We start from the raw sequence: 13,254 nt of genomic DNA on the forward strand, positions 1-13,254 counted from the left end.
TTTTTAATCAAACTTCTCACAAATTTCTCAAGCACAATAGAATGAACTCTGAAGGCTGATCAATAGAATGAACTCTGAAGGTTGCGATAGTGTTTAGAACACTGGATTTTCCTATGCTCAGCTAAGGCCTGGAGGTGCCCAGGAGGGAGCTGAGCTCTTGAGTAGTATTCCAGCCTCAGCAGCCCCAACTACTGGTTCTGGATATCTGACTTTCTACCACTCTAAAAAACATCAGTTTTAAAACTATCACATGAAATTAGAAATTTATTTTCTAATATCTAGAAAACTGTTTTCTAGATATTTAATTACATAATTTCCCCATTTTCACTAGCTAGTTTGTTGTTTGTGAGTGGAGGGCAGGGAAGGAAGGGAAAAGTTAAGCTGTTTTACAACCCCATCTGTTCAACACAATGGTAAGGACATCAGTCACCCAAGTGACCTCTCAGGAGGCTCCGAGGGGAAGTAAGTGAGGCCAGCCCATCTGTTTCACTTTCCACCAACAATTCCTGCTGCCTCTTCTTCACCTGCTGTGACCATACCTTTTCATGTGCCCTGTAGCAACTGCTGCTACTACCCTCCACAGAGACTATGGGTAAACTTGTGCAGTTTCAATTTATATATGCTAACATAACCTGAAAGTTGGCAAAGAGCAAACAAATCAAAAAGACATAGGATGGTAGAATCCTATTTTGTATGCCCTTGCCTGGCCAATGGTTTAATTAGATTACAGATTAAATCTATTTCGTATATCAAGCCATTTCTTTGGGACTGTAAAGGCAAGAATTAAAAGAATGTATGTATATACCTAAGTTAACAAAGCATACCTATTGTGAGTACAGTCAGTCACAATCTGGCAGGGCTCTCTACACCACTGACATCTTCACAACAATTCATGTTAACAAACATCATTAGACACAGGTGGAAAACATGCGCCACCACCGCGTATCTTACCGGGGCTAAAGAGAACTATGGCTTTAAGGTATGCATACTCATAGCCGTCTATATCCAGCTTTGCCATACTGTTACAGAACTCCTGAAGTTTCCAGATGTGCTCCATGACTTGCTTTATCCGGTCACCAGAAAGTTTATCTAGAAATCAATATCACAGATCCCCTAAGAAAGGCTGATAAGAATAACAATACAAGGTTCTTTGAGGGGAAAGAGAATAACTTCACGTTTTTGTTTTTTTAAAAAAATGTTATTTTATTGATTTCAGAGAGGAAGGGAGAAGGAGAGAGAGATAGAAACATCGATGAGAGGGAATCACTGATTGGCTGCCTCCTGCACACTCCTGGGGATCAAGCCCGCAACCAGGGGATGTGCCCTTGACCGGAACTGAACCCGGGACCCTTCAGTGCACAGGCCGATGCTTATCCACTGAACCAAATCAGCTAGGGCTAACTTCATGTTTTAATTTAAAAATCAGTTATCTCAAGATGGTCAAGAGCTGCATTTTCCGTTGAAGGTGAAATGACAACAGGTATCCCAATTCTACTCTGTTATATATTTTGCTTCAATAATGAACCCCTAGACCTGCAGTTCTCCCTGGCCCAACCCTAGGCAGCACGTTTGGTGTATAGTATAAATTGGTAATTCCTTTTATTCCGTGGTTAAGTCCCATTTGTGTGTTCTTATCAATGGTTAGGTTTTCTAAGTGTCTGCAGGCATTTAATAAATATTTACCAACCTAAAATGTTGACTTTTTTACTTGTCAAAACAATTCTATATGTTATCTGACTTAGTCCTCATGACAACATTTTGCTGAGGGGTATCAGCATCATACTCAGCTAAAAAGAAAAAAAAGAACTAAAAGCTCATTTGTAAAGAGATCTAACTTAAATTCAATAAAATGTTGTAGGGTTTTTTAAAAACCCCCTTTTTATAACTATTTCAAAGGATTAACTACAAAAACAAAGGTGTGACTAGGTGAAGTCACATTGCTAGATATCAAACACCTGGAATGCTTAGTTACAAGTACAGTTGAATTCCCACTCAGCTGCAAGTGTAGACTGTCAGTGTTAGTCTCGAACCCTGGTTGTGCTCTTCAGTGTGTTGAGGACACACAGCATGTCGACAGATTGCACTAGATGTCTCCCAGTTCTGACACACTGAGATCTGTCCACCAAATGTTAGATGGTTGCCACAGATCTTAGAAGAGAGTCATTTGTTCATTCACAAGGAACTGGGTGAGGTAACTGTCCTGGAACAGGAGGTCTGCATGACCTATGTTGGTGCCTCAAATGTTCTATTTGCTGTTTCATTTGGGGCAAGCCAGGGACCTTACCATATGTAACACAGATAATAGTTTCTACTTTATAGGGTTGTGAAGCTATGTGAAATATTACATACGAAAGGGTAACCTGTTAATGAAGATGAAACATAAGCTGTGATTATTCTGAAAATATCACTACATGTCTATGTAGCAGGAAGTTGCGAACTTTTTTCAATTATCTTCTCCCCTCCCCCTTTCATATTCATTACATGAAAAACAGGCAATCACGCAGAAATTTAAATATGCTGACTAGTAAAGTTCCTATGACTTAAAAGTTAAACCTCCCTCAGCCTATGGATGGTGTGGGATACTAAGACTAGCCAATTTGTGATGGGCCAGCCTAGATGGGAGACATACTCCCCCACGTCCCGCCCTACCTTCCTGGATGCTGTTCTGCAGGTGGTTGACAATGGCCGCCAGGATTGTGGACAGACTCATGACCTGGGCACACTGGGCCAGACCGAGGGTGAAGAGCTCATTCCAGCAGGCCCGTACCAGGCTGGTGTTGCAGTCCTGCCTGGGGACACAGAGGTGAGGGTGGGTGCGGGTGTGAGTTGGCACTTCTCCAAACCCCAGCATGCCCCAAACAAGTGGATTCAGCAAGTGTGTATTGAAGGTCTATGGTATATTCAGGATCATTTTCTAAGAACACCACTGTATAAGAATCTCTAAACTAAGTCTCTCTGTGGATAAACTATCCACTCTCTTAAAAAAGATTCTTTGAACGTAAGTTAGTGCCTCTGTCGTGAGAGGATGCAGCAATTAAAGGACTAAGAGCCGAGTGTAGACTCTGGAGGAGACCCTACATCTAGGCACAGGAACTGAGGGCCTGCAAACCCTGCAAAGGAGGAGCTGACACTGTAGTAGGGAGGAAGTCAGTTTTCATCCCTGCCTTGGGTAATTTACACTTAGGATGATACGGCAGGTGCATTGCAAAACAATATGTCCGTATCTCAGATGCCCCCATATGCAGCATGTCCCTACTTGTCTCCAGATTTTAGGATGACTCCTGATTCTATTCCACTCCATCCCTAGCTGCTAGTTCTAAGTCCTTAGCACATGGAGGAAGCTTGATAAAGATTTAAGGAACACTGCACCATTAGCATCCATGGTCCCCGGCTACAGGCCCACTGGCTATATTTAATAAAAAAATCAGGTCATAGGAACAAACTGGAAGGGCCCTCAGAAATCTTCCAGACCATTCCTAGAGAGGGGAAGACCCTTGCTGGAGATACAGAGAGAAAAAGGCCACTTACCCAAGTGCCTGAAAAGCTGGGATTGACCTGGCCCAGTGCATGGAGAGGAAAAGCAGGCGGGATGCGGACTCACAGATGTAGTGCACATTGAGGTACTCTGGCATTGGGCTGGGCATTGTGAGCTGGAGAAGAGAAGGTACAGAGCACAGGAGGTAACAGAGGGACAGGGGATGGCTTGGTTTGTCAATACAAACCCCTGTTGCATTTCAACATCATGGCAGCCAGAGACACCATCTCTGATGCTGACGCTTCTGCGTGGACCCATCTATGATGGGGACCACCCCCCAACCCAGCTTACCCATACTGATACATACTTTTCAACTCTTGCCTCAAATAAATTATTTGTTCTAAGGCAAATCCACTTTGAGTCATAGGTTAAAGTCTAAATCAAATTGGGAAAAAGGGGTCAAATTGATGGATTAGAAGACACTTGGTAGGAGGCCTCAAGACAACTGTAAGAGCTGAGCAGAAACCTAGAGGCAGGAGAATATCCCACCACCAGAATGTCAGGCCTGGGCTCCAGGAGCTCCACTGTCTACAAGGAGCTCTATTGCCTCTGAAGCTTGAATCTCACTGGTAATCTGTGTCCTCAGTACTTTGGGCAATTATAAGCATGGACCTAACCTTCCTAAGTGATTGGCAAGATCTCTCTAGTAAAGAATGCTGGGGAACAGAAAGACTCACTCTAGAGAACTAGTGATTAAGAGGGCCTCATGGAAGCTGGGAGTGTCCTATAGAAGAAAGGCCAGTGGAGGAGAGGATAGGGAAGACCTATGAGGGCCTCACAGTACCCATCAAGGATACCAGATATCTACTTTCTATAATTCTAGAGGGTAAATGGTCAGGACCCAATGGGTGGGCATGAGGGCTGGCTGCCTGCTGTTGGAGCAGACCAACGGGCCTGCCTCAGCCTGTACTGGAGCCAGGCCATTATCAGAAGGTGGAGGCAGAGCAGTCAGCTAATAGGCCCTAGCCTATCAGGGTTACCTTCAGAGCCAAATGCCACTGTGAACAAAGGATGAGTGAAAGTGCTTTGTAATGGGGATACAGTTCTAGAATATAATATCCCAATCAAACGCCACAATATGGAAATGAGCTTACTCCAAGGTTTGATTTTTAAACTGAGACCAGCTTTGGGACAAAGCTCCTCTGCTAGTAGACTGGGGGCACATGGTTAGGCTTAACACACTCACCTTAAATGTGACGTGAGTGTCTGAAAGGAGAGGGCCTTCAACCTCAATGATGGGTGTGGATTGGTCTCTGCTGATGACATGGATACTCCCTCCTCCACTGGTGTCTATCCCATCTGCCAGGCTTGGAGGCGAGGAGCTGTCTGTGGTATTAAGTGCTTTAGCTAAGGTATCAAATGCCCTGTGAGCAAAATTGAAGCAAGTATTATAAATCCACAGCTTTTAGGGAAAATGAACTCTAGCTGAGACATAATTTAGAAAAACAATGCATTGGGGAAAGATACTTATATTCTACCTGCTGAGAGAAAGGATAACAATGAAAGCTTCTATGCATTGCCTATACATCACTTCGGGCAGTAATCTATGTATTATTACTTTTACATGTAATTTTTATTTTTTACAACTATTCTCCAAAGTAGAATTCTCTCCATTTTATAGATGTGAAAACTGAGGCTTAGAGATGTTAATTAACTTTCCAAGACTGCCCATAGAGTAAGTGGTAGAATCAGACCCTATCTCCTTTCCACGGGATCAGATCTCAATTTTGCTATCAGACCACAAGTGAACATAAGAACCAGCACACTTGTGTGACGCATGAACCAGAAGGTTACAGTTTGATTACTGGTCAGGGCACATGCCGGGATTGGGGGCTCGGTCCCCAGTAGAGGGCAGCCAATCCATGATTCTCTTTCATCATTAATGTTTCTCTCTCTCTCTCTCCCTCTCCCTTCTCTGAAGTCAATATAATGCATTAAAAAAAAAAAAAAAAAAAAAAAGGCTAAAACAGAACTGTGAAAAGGGAATGAGCTATTAATATCCAGGCATAATAAATAATGACTAAAGAGTAACATTTGTCCACTGAAGAGTTTTCCCCTGCTTGCACTGAGTTACTCAATGTCCTTTTTCATTGTCTGGAATGAAAAGCAACTTTGATTGTGAAAGGAGACAGATGTTCACGGGAACTGTGACAATTTTACAATCCTTGATTAAATACAGGGTGAGTGTTAAAAATGCTGCCACCCACCCTCACAATGCAGTGACTGAGTGTGCATGTCAGGAGGGGAGCCTATACCCTCATGGGTTCATACCGAGTAATCTCACTTGCAGACTGGTCCTCTGGTTGCACTTCCGAAGTGTCACCATTGTTAAGGGATTCACTTAGGTTGGCAAGGGAGGTTACTACATTTGCTAGTGTGCCCAGAGCTCCCTGGCTTGTTTCAGCCTATTAAGCAAAAAAAATAGTAACATTAAAAGATGAACACACACATGATGAATATGCATACACAATGACTCTCAGGCTAATGAAGGCATAATGTTGGTTTAAAAACAGCTTCAAAGAGGGGTATGACTACAACAGGGGAATATGAGGAAGATCTTTTTGGTGATGGATTTGTTCTACATCTTGATTGTGGTGGTAGTTAATCTATACAGGATAAAATGGAAGATCAAAAAGATAAACAATATCATAAAAATTAAAACCTTTGTGCTTCAATAGACATTACCAAGAAAGTAAAAATACACCCCCTCCCTCACATACACAAGTATTTGCAAATCATACATCTGATAATAGTTTAGTTGCCAGAATATCTAACAGACTCTTGCAACTCAATAATAAAAAGAAAAAGAAACCAGTTAAAAAATAAGCAAAGGATTTAAGTTGGCATTTCTTAGAAGAAGACATACAAATAGCCATAAGCACATGAAAAGAGGTTCAACATCACTGGAAATGTAAATCAAAATCACAATGAGCTACTACTTCACACCCACTAACACAGCTATAATAAAACAGATAAGTGTTGGGGAGGATGTGGAGAAACTGGAACCCTCACCCACAGCTGGTTGGAACGTAAAATGATATAGTCACCGAAAAATAGTCTGGCAGTTCCTCTAAGTTTAAACACAGTTACCATATGACCAGCAATTCCACTTCTAGACATGTACATAAGAGAAATAAAAACATGCACAAAAAACCTTGTCCACAAATGTTAATAAGCAGCACTATTCACAATAGACAAAACGTAGGAACAACCCAAATGTTCATCAGCTGATTAATAGATAAACTGAATGTAGTATAGCCATTTAAAGGCACGTTATTTACCAATAAAGAGGCACAACAGAACAGTTGCTGTGAAATCCCTTGGTAGTCAGGAGTTTTAAGGTTATTTGATCCTTCCTTTCAGTTTTACAGCCCAGCCTAAAGACCACTAGGTAGAGGACATCTCTCTATGCCAGTAATGGCTCTAATTTTTGCCTTTTCTTTCCCCAAAAAGGATGCTCCTTAATGTACAGAGTGTGCACATTGATGTGCATGTGAACACATGAGAAGGTAGTCTGCAGGCCCAGCTCTGACTCTAAGGGTAGCAGTGCCAGTAGTGCTCTGTTACCGAGTTACTCCTTTCAGGGAAAAAAATCGGACCTCAGCCCTGACTGGCTGCCACTTCATTACCTGGGTCAAGATGAGAAAGACAATGGATTCCCTTGCCTGGATAAAACCCTCCTCTTTAGTTATCTTTATAAATTAGCCAGTTCTCTCTCTCTCTCTTTCTGTTTCTCTCTCTCGGATTGACAAACATCTCTGTATTCCACAAGTCAAATTCCCTATGACTTATTTATCCTAACAGTTTTAGAATTGTTAAAATCCTGGCTGAACTTCCTCCTGCAGATCATTTAGAGCAAGCATGTCAAACTTGAGGCCTGAGGGCCACATGTGGCCCACAACAAATACTCATTAACGATGACTCATTTATTTCAGCCCTTTGTATTTAGCATGTCTATCAAAATAAACCTATGTTTCTATGAAAATTGAAGCTTTTGTTTTTTTTGCAAACCACATAAACTTAAAACTTGTTTATTTGGCCCGCGTTAGTCTTTGAGTTTGGTATGCTTGATCTAGAGGCTTTTGTAAGGCCACCTTAGGATAAGTAGCTGGTTCTTCAGCATGCCAGTAGCTTGTCAATGTGTGTACCAGGGGGTGAACATCTTAACACATTTCGTACCACTCAGGAGTTTTCTCGTGTTTCGCGCACCATCTGTTAAGGACCGCTCACGAGTGTTCTCATTTTTCACGCCCATGGAAAAAGGAGCGAATCTAGATACGTATGTAAATTTTGTTTGGTCCCTCTTCATAGAGGAAAATGTTTTACGCAGTACCATACATTAAAAAGTACTAGGAACTTTAATTGTTTAATTGTTTTTGTAAATAAAAACACCTAAAGTGCATTATGATGATTTAAATAACGTGCAGTTTGCCCAAAAACGTGTGGTCTCTGGCGTATGTCTTAGAGATTTCTATGCGGTACGCAATGTGTTAATAGAGAAGAGAACCTTAGAACTTTCACCAAATTGAACTCTAGACCATGTTATGACTATGACTAGCCAGCCCTGACTGAGTTTCTGAAAGCCATCAGCATCCCTAAAACAAATCACTGGGGGCTAAATCACAAGTAAACTGAGAAGCAGAAGGTCATGCTTTCAATGTGGTCTCTAAAGGCCAAGAAGAAGATGGTGCACACATTTAGAAAAGCAGTCTGCACTGCAACATAAAAATGGAGGAGAAGGCATATAACATCACCTTGGAATCTGTGGCCAGGAGAACAGTACCATCCTCACGTATCAAAGGTTGCTGGATGTTCACAAGCATCCCTGGATCAAGAAGACCTGTTTGTCTATTTAAAACATAAAGAAACCCAGAGTAGCTTCCAACATTTAATGCACAGTATGATCATGCTATATTTCCCTGTCTCTTCCACATCTGCAGGGCTGTCTGAGTAAAAGAAAAGCTCTAACTAGACTCAGACACTAAGTGACTGAACAACCCCCTTTTCTCTGCAATGAGATGTGCACACAGCTGGGTCTATAGCCTGAGACAGGATGACACACAGACGCACATCCCCAGGGCTTGCTTCTGTACTGACTGGGGACTTTGGCTGCTCTGCCAAATAATGTTAACTTGATCTTCAGAATATCACTAAAGCATTCTCAATTCTAGTTCTTTCTGTGATACCCTTGGATTTCTTGTTTTCCTGCTCTCTGTTCCTTTTAAATGAAGTTCAATAGGTTACATTAAAAAGAACATATAAATTAACTTGTGGCACTTATCTGGGCCCACACCTGGGACTTAGGCCTTTTGTCTATACTACAAAAAAATCCCAATCTGGAATTCCACAACTGTTTTCCTGTATGAATAATGCCAAACTGCAAGACATAATCTGAGCCCTTGAAAAATTCTGACCCCATCAGCCATCCTCAGGACTGTACAGAGGTTTGAGTGAAGCAGCTCCAAAAGGGGTGGAATGAGGCAAGACAAAGTTGATGGCTTTCCAGGCAGGTGGGGAGACATATAAGGCCCCTTTCCAAAAAACACCAGTGCCTCCTCTGATCAGCAACAAAGGCTGATGGTAGTTTTACCCTTTGTCAAAACAGAGACTAACCTCGCTCCATCTTTATCTGCTACAAATGTGGGAGTGGCAATCAGAGGACTTCTCAGGTCTTTCCGGATATAGATTTTCTCAGTTGAAGCAGCACAATTGCTTGGTTTCTCCCGCTGTACATCAAAGGGCTTCCGTTCACTCTGTACAGCTTAAATCACAATAAATAATTCATATTTAGAGGAAAGATTTGAATCAATAAAAACCATAGTCTTACTTAGAAAGTCAAGCTCAATTTTCATAGTGGACTTTTTAGCCAAAGGAGCTTTAAAGGTTCAAAGCCAAGCAATGCCATGCCAAATCTAAAGGCAAGAAAAGAGCTCAAGATGGTGGGCACTGCCTACAAGAAACTGCAGCATAGCATCTACATGGCCTTGTGAGGGTCCATCCTGAGCCCTCTGGGTTTTCACGTCTTTTTTTTTTTTTTTAATCCTCACCCCAGAATATTTTTCCATTGCTTTTTAGAGAGAGTGGAAGACAGAGGGAAAGAGAGAGAGAAATATCGATGTGAAAGAAATACATTGATTAGTTGTCTCCTGCACAAGCCCCAACCAGGGCCTGGGCCGGGGAGGAACCTGCAACTGAGGTAGGTGTCCTTGACCGGAATCGAACCCGGGACCTTTCGGTCTACAGGCCAACGCTTGATCCACTAAGCCAAATGGGCTAGGGTTGGGTTTTCACTTTTTACTGGCTAACAAAAGGGACTCTCTCCAGGGTGAGAAACACTCGTCTTCAAGTGGGTCTTCAACAGAGAGCTTGTCCAATGATACACATTGTAGAGGAACAACTCTATGTCCACCTCCAGTATGCATGACTTCTGCAAAGTGTGTGTTGTCAATTTTCTATCACCCTAGCAACTTCTCCCTTCAGTAATCTGGTATAAGAATAGGTATACATGCCAGAAACAACTGAAAAATAATGACCTTTTTATTAAAAGAAAGACTAAACTCCAAATCCAATATGTAAGGTAAAGGGTTCTATTTCAAAGAGGAGGCCCCTTTGGCTTAGAGAACCTACATGTCTTCCCCAGGCCTCACAGTTCCTAAGGGGCAGAGCTAGAGTTTGATCTGGTATCAGCTTTACTACAAAGCCTGTGTTTACCCCACTCCACATTGCTGCCTCCTGATTTACTGGGAGTAGGTTTCCACATACACGGGAACTGACCAATCCCAGCAGTGTCAGTACTGAAACACACCACGTTGAGCCCGAAGGTAAACCAAAATGAAGCGTGAGTGGATTTTTTCTTCTTAGTATTTTAAAGCCAGACACAGAAACCTTAGTTAACAGACTAATGCTTACTTTCTCCCTCCTTGTTAACTCACGTGGTTTCTTTAATACTGTTACTCACATTCCATTTTCATGCCCATCTCTAAGCATTTTTTCAGCCGGCAAAACTGACAGCGGTTCCGGTGGTGCTTATTGATGATGCAGTCTTGGTTGCTCCGGCAGCTGTAGGTCAAATTTTTCCTTACGCTCCTTTTGAAGAAACCTTTGCAGCCTTCACAACTGACAGCCCCATAGTGACGGCCTGAGAGGATAGAGTGTATGAAGCAGTTTTACCAAGAAAAGAGGTGACCCGTCACAGGCCCTATTTTTAATGTATGTCTACCAAAGTGACTGGTGTGCAGTCAGATGCCCAGGTCTTAGCATTAAGCATTAGTAATTAGAAGTTAGCGAGTCTTTCACGTGATTTCTCTATAATCTTTACAGAAGCCCTAGAAGGTCATGATGAAAAAATTTAAGCTCAGACAGATGATGTGACACCTGGTAAATGGCATGTCCTTAATGCTCTTAGTACATGAAGGACCTACCATACAGTAGGAGCTCGGGGGATGGCTGAACTGTACTGTCCTCTGCACATACCCTGGTCTTGGCTCTGCAGATGTAAGCTTGCAAAGCTACTCAGCTCCCCTGTCCTGCCAAGAGTGGCAGGTAGCAAACACATGCATGTGATATTTTAGCACACAGGGTCTCACTCCTGTATTTATTCCCCCTGTGTTAACCATGTCCTGGGCCCTAGACCTCCCCTGGAGGAAGTGGAATGATGAGAGGAATTATGAGGACTGTGACTGAGCAGATTCAAGGTGAAGGAAGGTTGCCATGTAGTTCACTTGGGTTAACTAGTCAGATGCTTTTGGAAACTTAGTCCTAGAAATACACTTATTACACAGTTTTTTCTAATCTTGGTTACTGTGATGTCTCTAACCCTTACTTACCAATGACACTAAAAAGAGCCCCCACCTCAGTTTACCCTTCTTAGTTCACAAAGTGCTTCCACAGGCATTGTAACTCATTTGTTCCCACCTGGGACTGACCATAGTTGTTTTATTTTTTTTAAATTGAATTTATTGGGGTGACACTGGTTTATAAAATCGTATCGGTTTCAGGTATACAATTCTCTAATACATCACCTACATAATATATTGTGTGTTCACCACAATAAGTCTCCTTCCATCACCACATAGTTCAGTCTTATGTAACCTAATGTCTTAGCTACTGCTGGGAGGACACGTTTCATGGGATCATCATTTATAGCAGCTACAGAGCATCCTATTGTCCTAAGCTCTAGCACTTGGAGCCATTCCCCAACAGTATACTTGGAGGGTCTCCATTTTGTGCCTTTAAGAACAGTTGTGCTAAAACTGTTACCTACCACGTAGGCATCATTTTTCCTTTTTTGCAGGGTATTTCCTTAGGCTTTCTAACTCTTAGAGTGATCTCCAATATCTGGAGACAATGGCAGTATGAGCCTGTGACTAGGCTGTTTCTTTAAGCCCAGAAAGAGAGTGACAAATGGGGAAGCCCAAAAGATTCCATGCCCTTTTCCTTATGTTCATGCTTCATTCATTTGTTCAAAAGTTTGCAGTGGGTAGGGATACAGTGATGGAGGGGTCTGACAAAAAGAGCACATTCTGGTGGGCAAGACAGGCCTGTAAAAACCAATTATAAGAGAATGTAACAAATGCTCAGTGAGGTCTGTTTTATAAAAGGGGGATGAGGACAGAGGCAACACAGGTGAAAGCTTCAAAGGGGTGAAATGGGCTGGATTTACCAGGATAAGGGGTAGGAGCAGAGCCAGGACACCCCTGATAGGGCAAATCGTGTCACAAGCTGCAAGGGAAACTGGAGCTTCTACAGATTCTTGCCTAGAGCTGTCTTCCTAAGAGGCTTGGTCCAGACTCCTTTTTAAAACAAACAAACAAAAGAACAAACCAAAACAAAAAACCAAACAAATAAGAAACCAGAACCACAAAGTTTCTCAAGTTCCTCTAAATTTTGTGACCACAGAATAAAGTGGAACTAAGCAGTTACCACAAAACTCAGACCTGAGCCCCTAGCAGCACTGGAACTGGACCTTTATTAAATACTAGAGGCCTGGTGCACGGCATTCGTGCACTGGGGGTGGGGGTGGTGTGGTGTCCCTCAGTCCCGCCTGCACCCTTTAGCAGTTCGGGAACCCTCAGTTGGACATCCCTAGGGCTGCCGCGAGGAGGGAGAGGCTCCTGCCACCGCTGCTGCACTCGCCAGTCATGAGCCTGGCTTAAGGCTAAGTGGGCTTCCACATCCCCCCCACCCCCCCCCCCCCCCCCCCGCCGTGGGAGCGCACTGACCACCAGGGGGCAGCTCCTATGTTGAGCGTCTGCCCCCCTGGTGGTCAGCGTAGTGACAGGTCATTCCACCTTTCTGTTGATTTGCATATAACCCTTTTATTACATAGGATTCCTCTATTCCTCCCTGCCTGCCTCACTTATCTTCTACAGCCTTCAGTGTTAGCAGACCAAAGTCTAAACTTTTGGGCTAGACATCTTCTCCATTTTCCTGGTACCCATACGCCCAGGAGCTCTTCCCCAAAGACACTGTGGGTGTGGGCATCAAACTGAGCCCTGGCTGGAATGCCCTTCTGTTTTACCTCATGTAGGCACACTCAACCTCCAAGGTTCACAGATGTGACTGCCTCTAGGGGCTTTTCCTGACCCTGGGACTCCAGCCAGGATCACATGCTCCCTTCTCCTGCATTTTAGCAGTTTATCATACTGGGTTACAGTGAATGGATGACAGAGATAGTTTATAGGATGAAGGGGGACTAAATAACACATTTTGTGAAACAG

The 13,254-nt window shown here is 43.0% G+C and overlaps 1 protein-coding gene across 13 annotated transcripts in view; it reads right to left on the minus strand.

Moving 5' to 3' along the window:
- Window positions 1-13,254, minus strand: part of NR2C2 (nuclear receptor subfamily 2 group C member 2) — an 88,238-nt gene that overhangs the window by 12,318 nt on the left and 62,666 nt on the right. For 12 of the 13 annotated variants that reach the window (XR_004971527.1, XR_004971526.1, XR_004971525.1 and 9 more), the window contains 8 exons: window positions 10,494-10,673; window positions 9,149-9,296; window positions 8,290-8,383; window positions 5,807-5,940; window positions 4,722-4,899; window positions 3,529-3,650; window positions 2,650-2,789; window positions 952-1,089 (listed from right to left, as the gene is read on the minus strand). Coding sequence is in view for 8 of the 13 variants with exons in the window: in XM_036332289.1 (XP_036188182.1) it covers window positions 952-1,089; window positions 2,650-2,789; window positions 3,529-3,650; window positions 4,722-4,899; window positions 5,807-5,940; window positions 8,290-8,383; window positions 9,149-9,296; window positions 10,494-10,673 (1,134 nt within the window). In the remaining 5 variants the exon portion in view is untranslated. The remainder of the gene's footprint in view (window positions 1-951; window positions 1,090-2,649; window positions 2,790-3,528; window positions 3,651-4,721; window positions 4,900-5,806; window positions 5,941-8,289; window positions 8,384-9,148; window positions 9,297-10,493; window positions 10,674-13,254) is intronic. The other variant, XM_036332290.1, reaches the window with a different exon arrangement.

The sequence above is a fragment of the Myotis myotis genome, unplaced genomic scaffold, assembly GCF_014108235.1.
Source record: "Myotis myotis isolate mMyoMyo1 unplaced genomic scaffold, mMyoMyo1.p scaffold_m19_p_13, whole genome shotgun sequence".
In the NCBI taxonomy this organism is placed as follows: Eukaryota; Metazoa; Chordata; class Mammalia; order Chiroptera; family Vespertilionidae; genus Myotis; species Myotis myotis.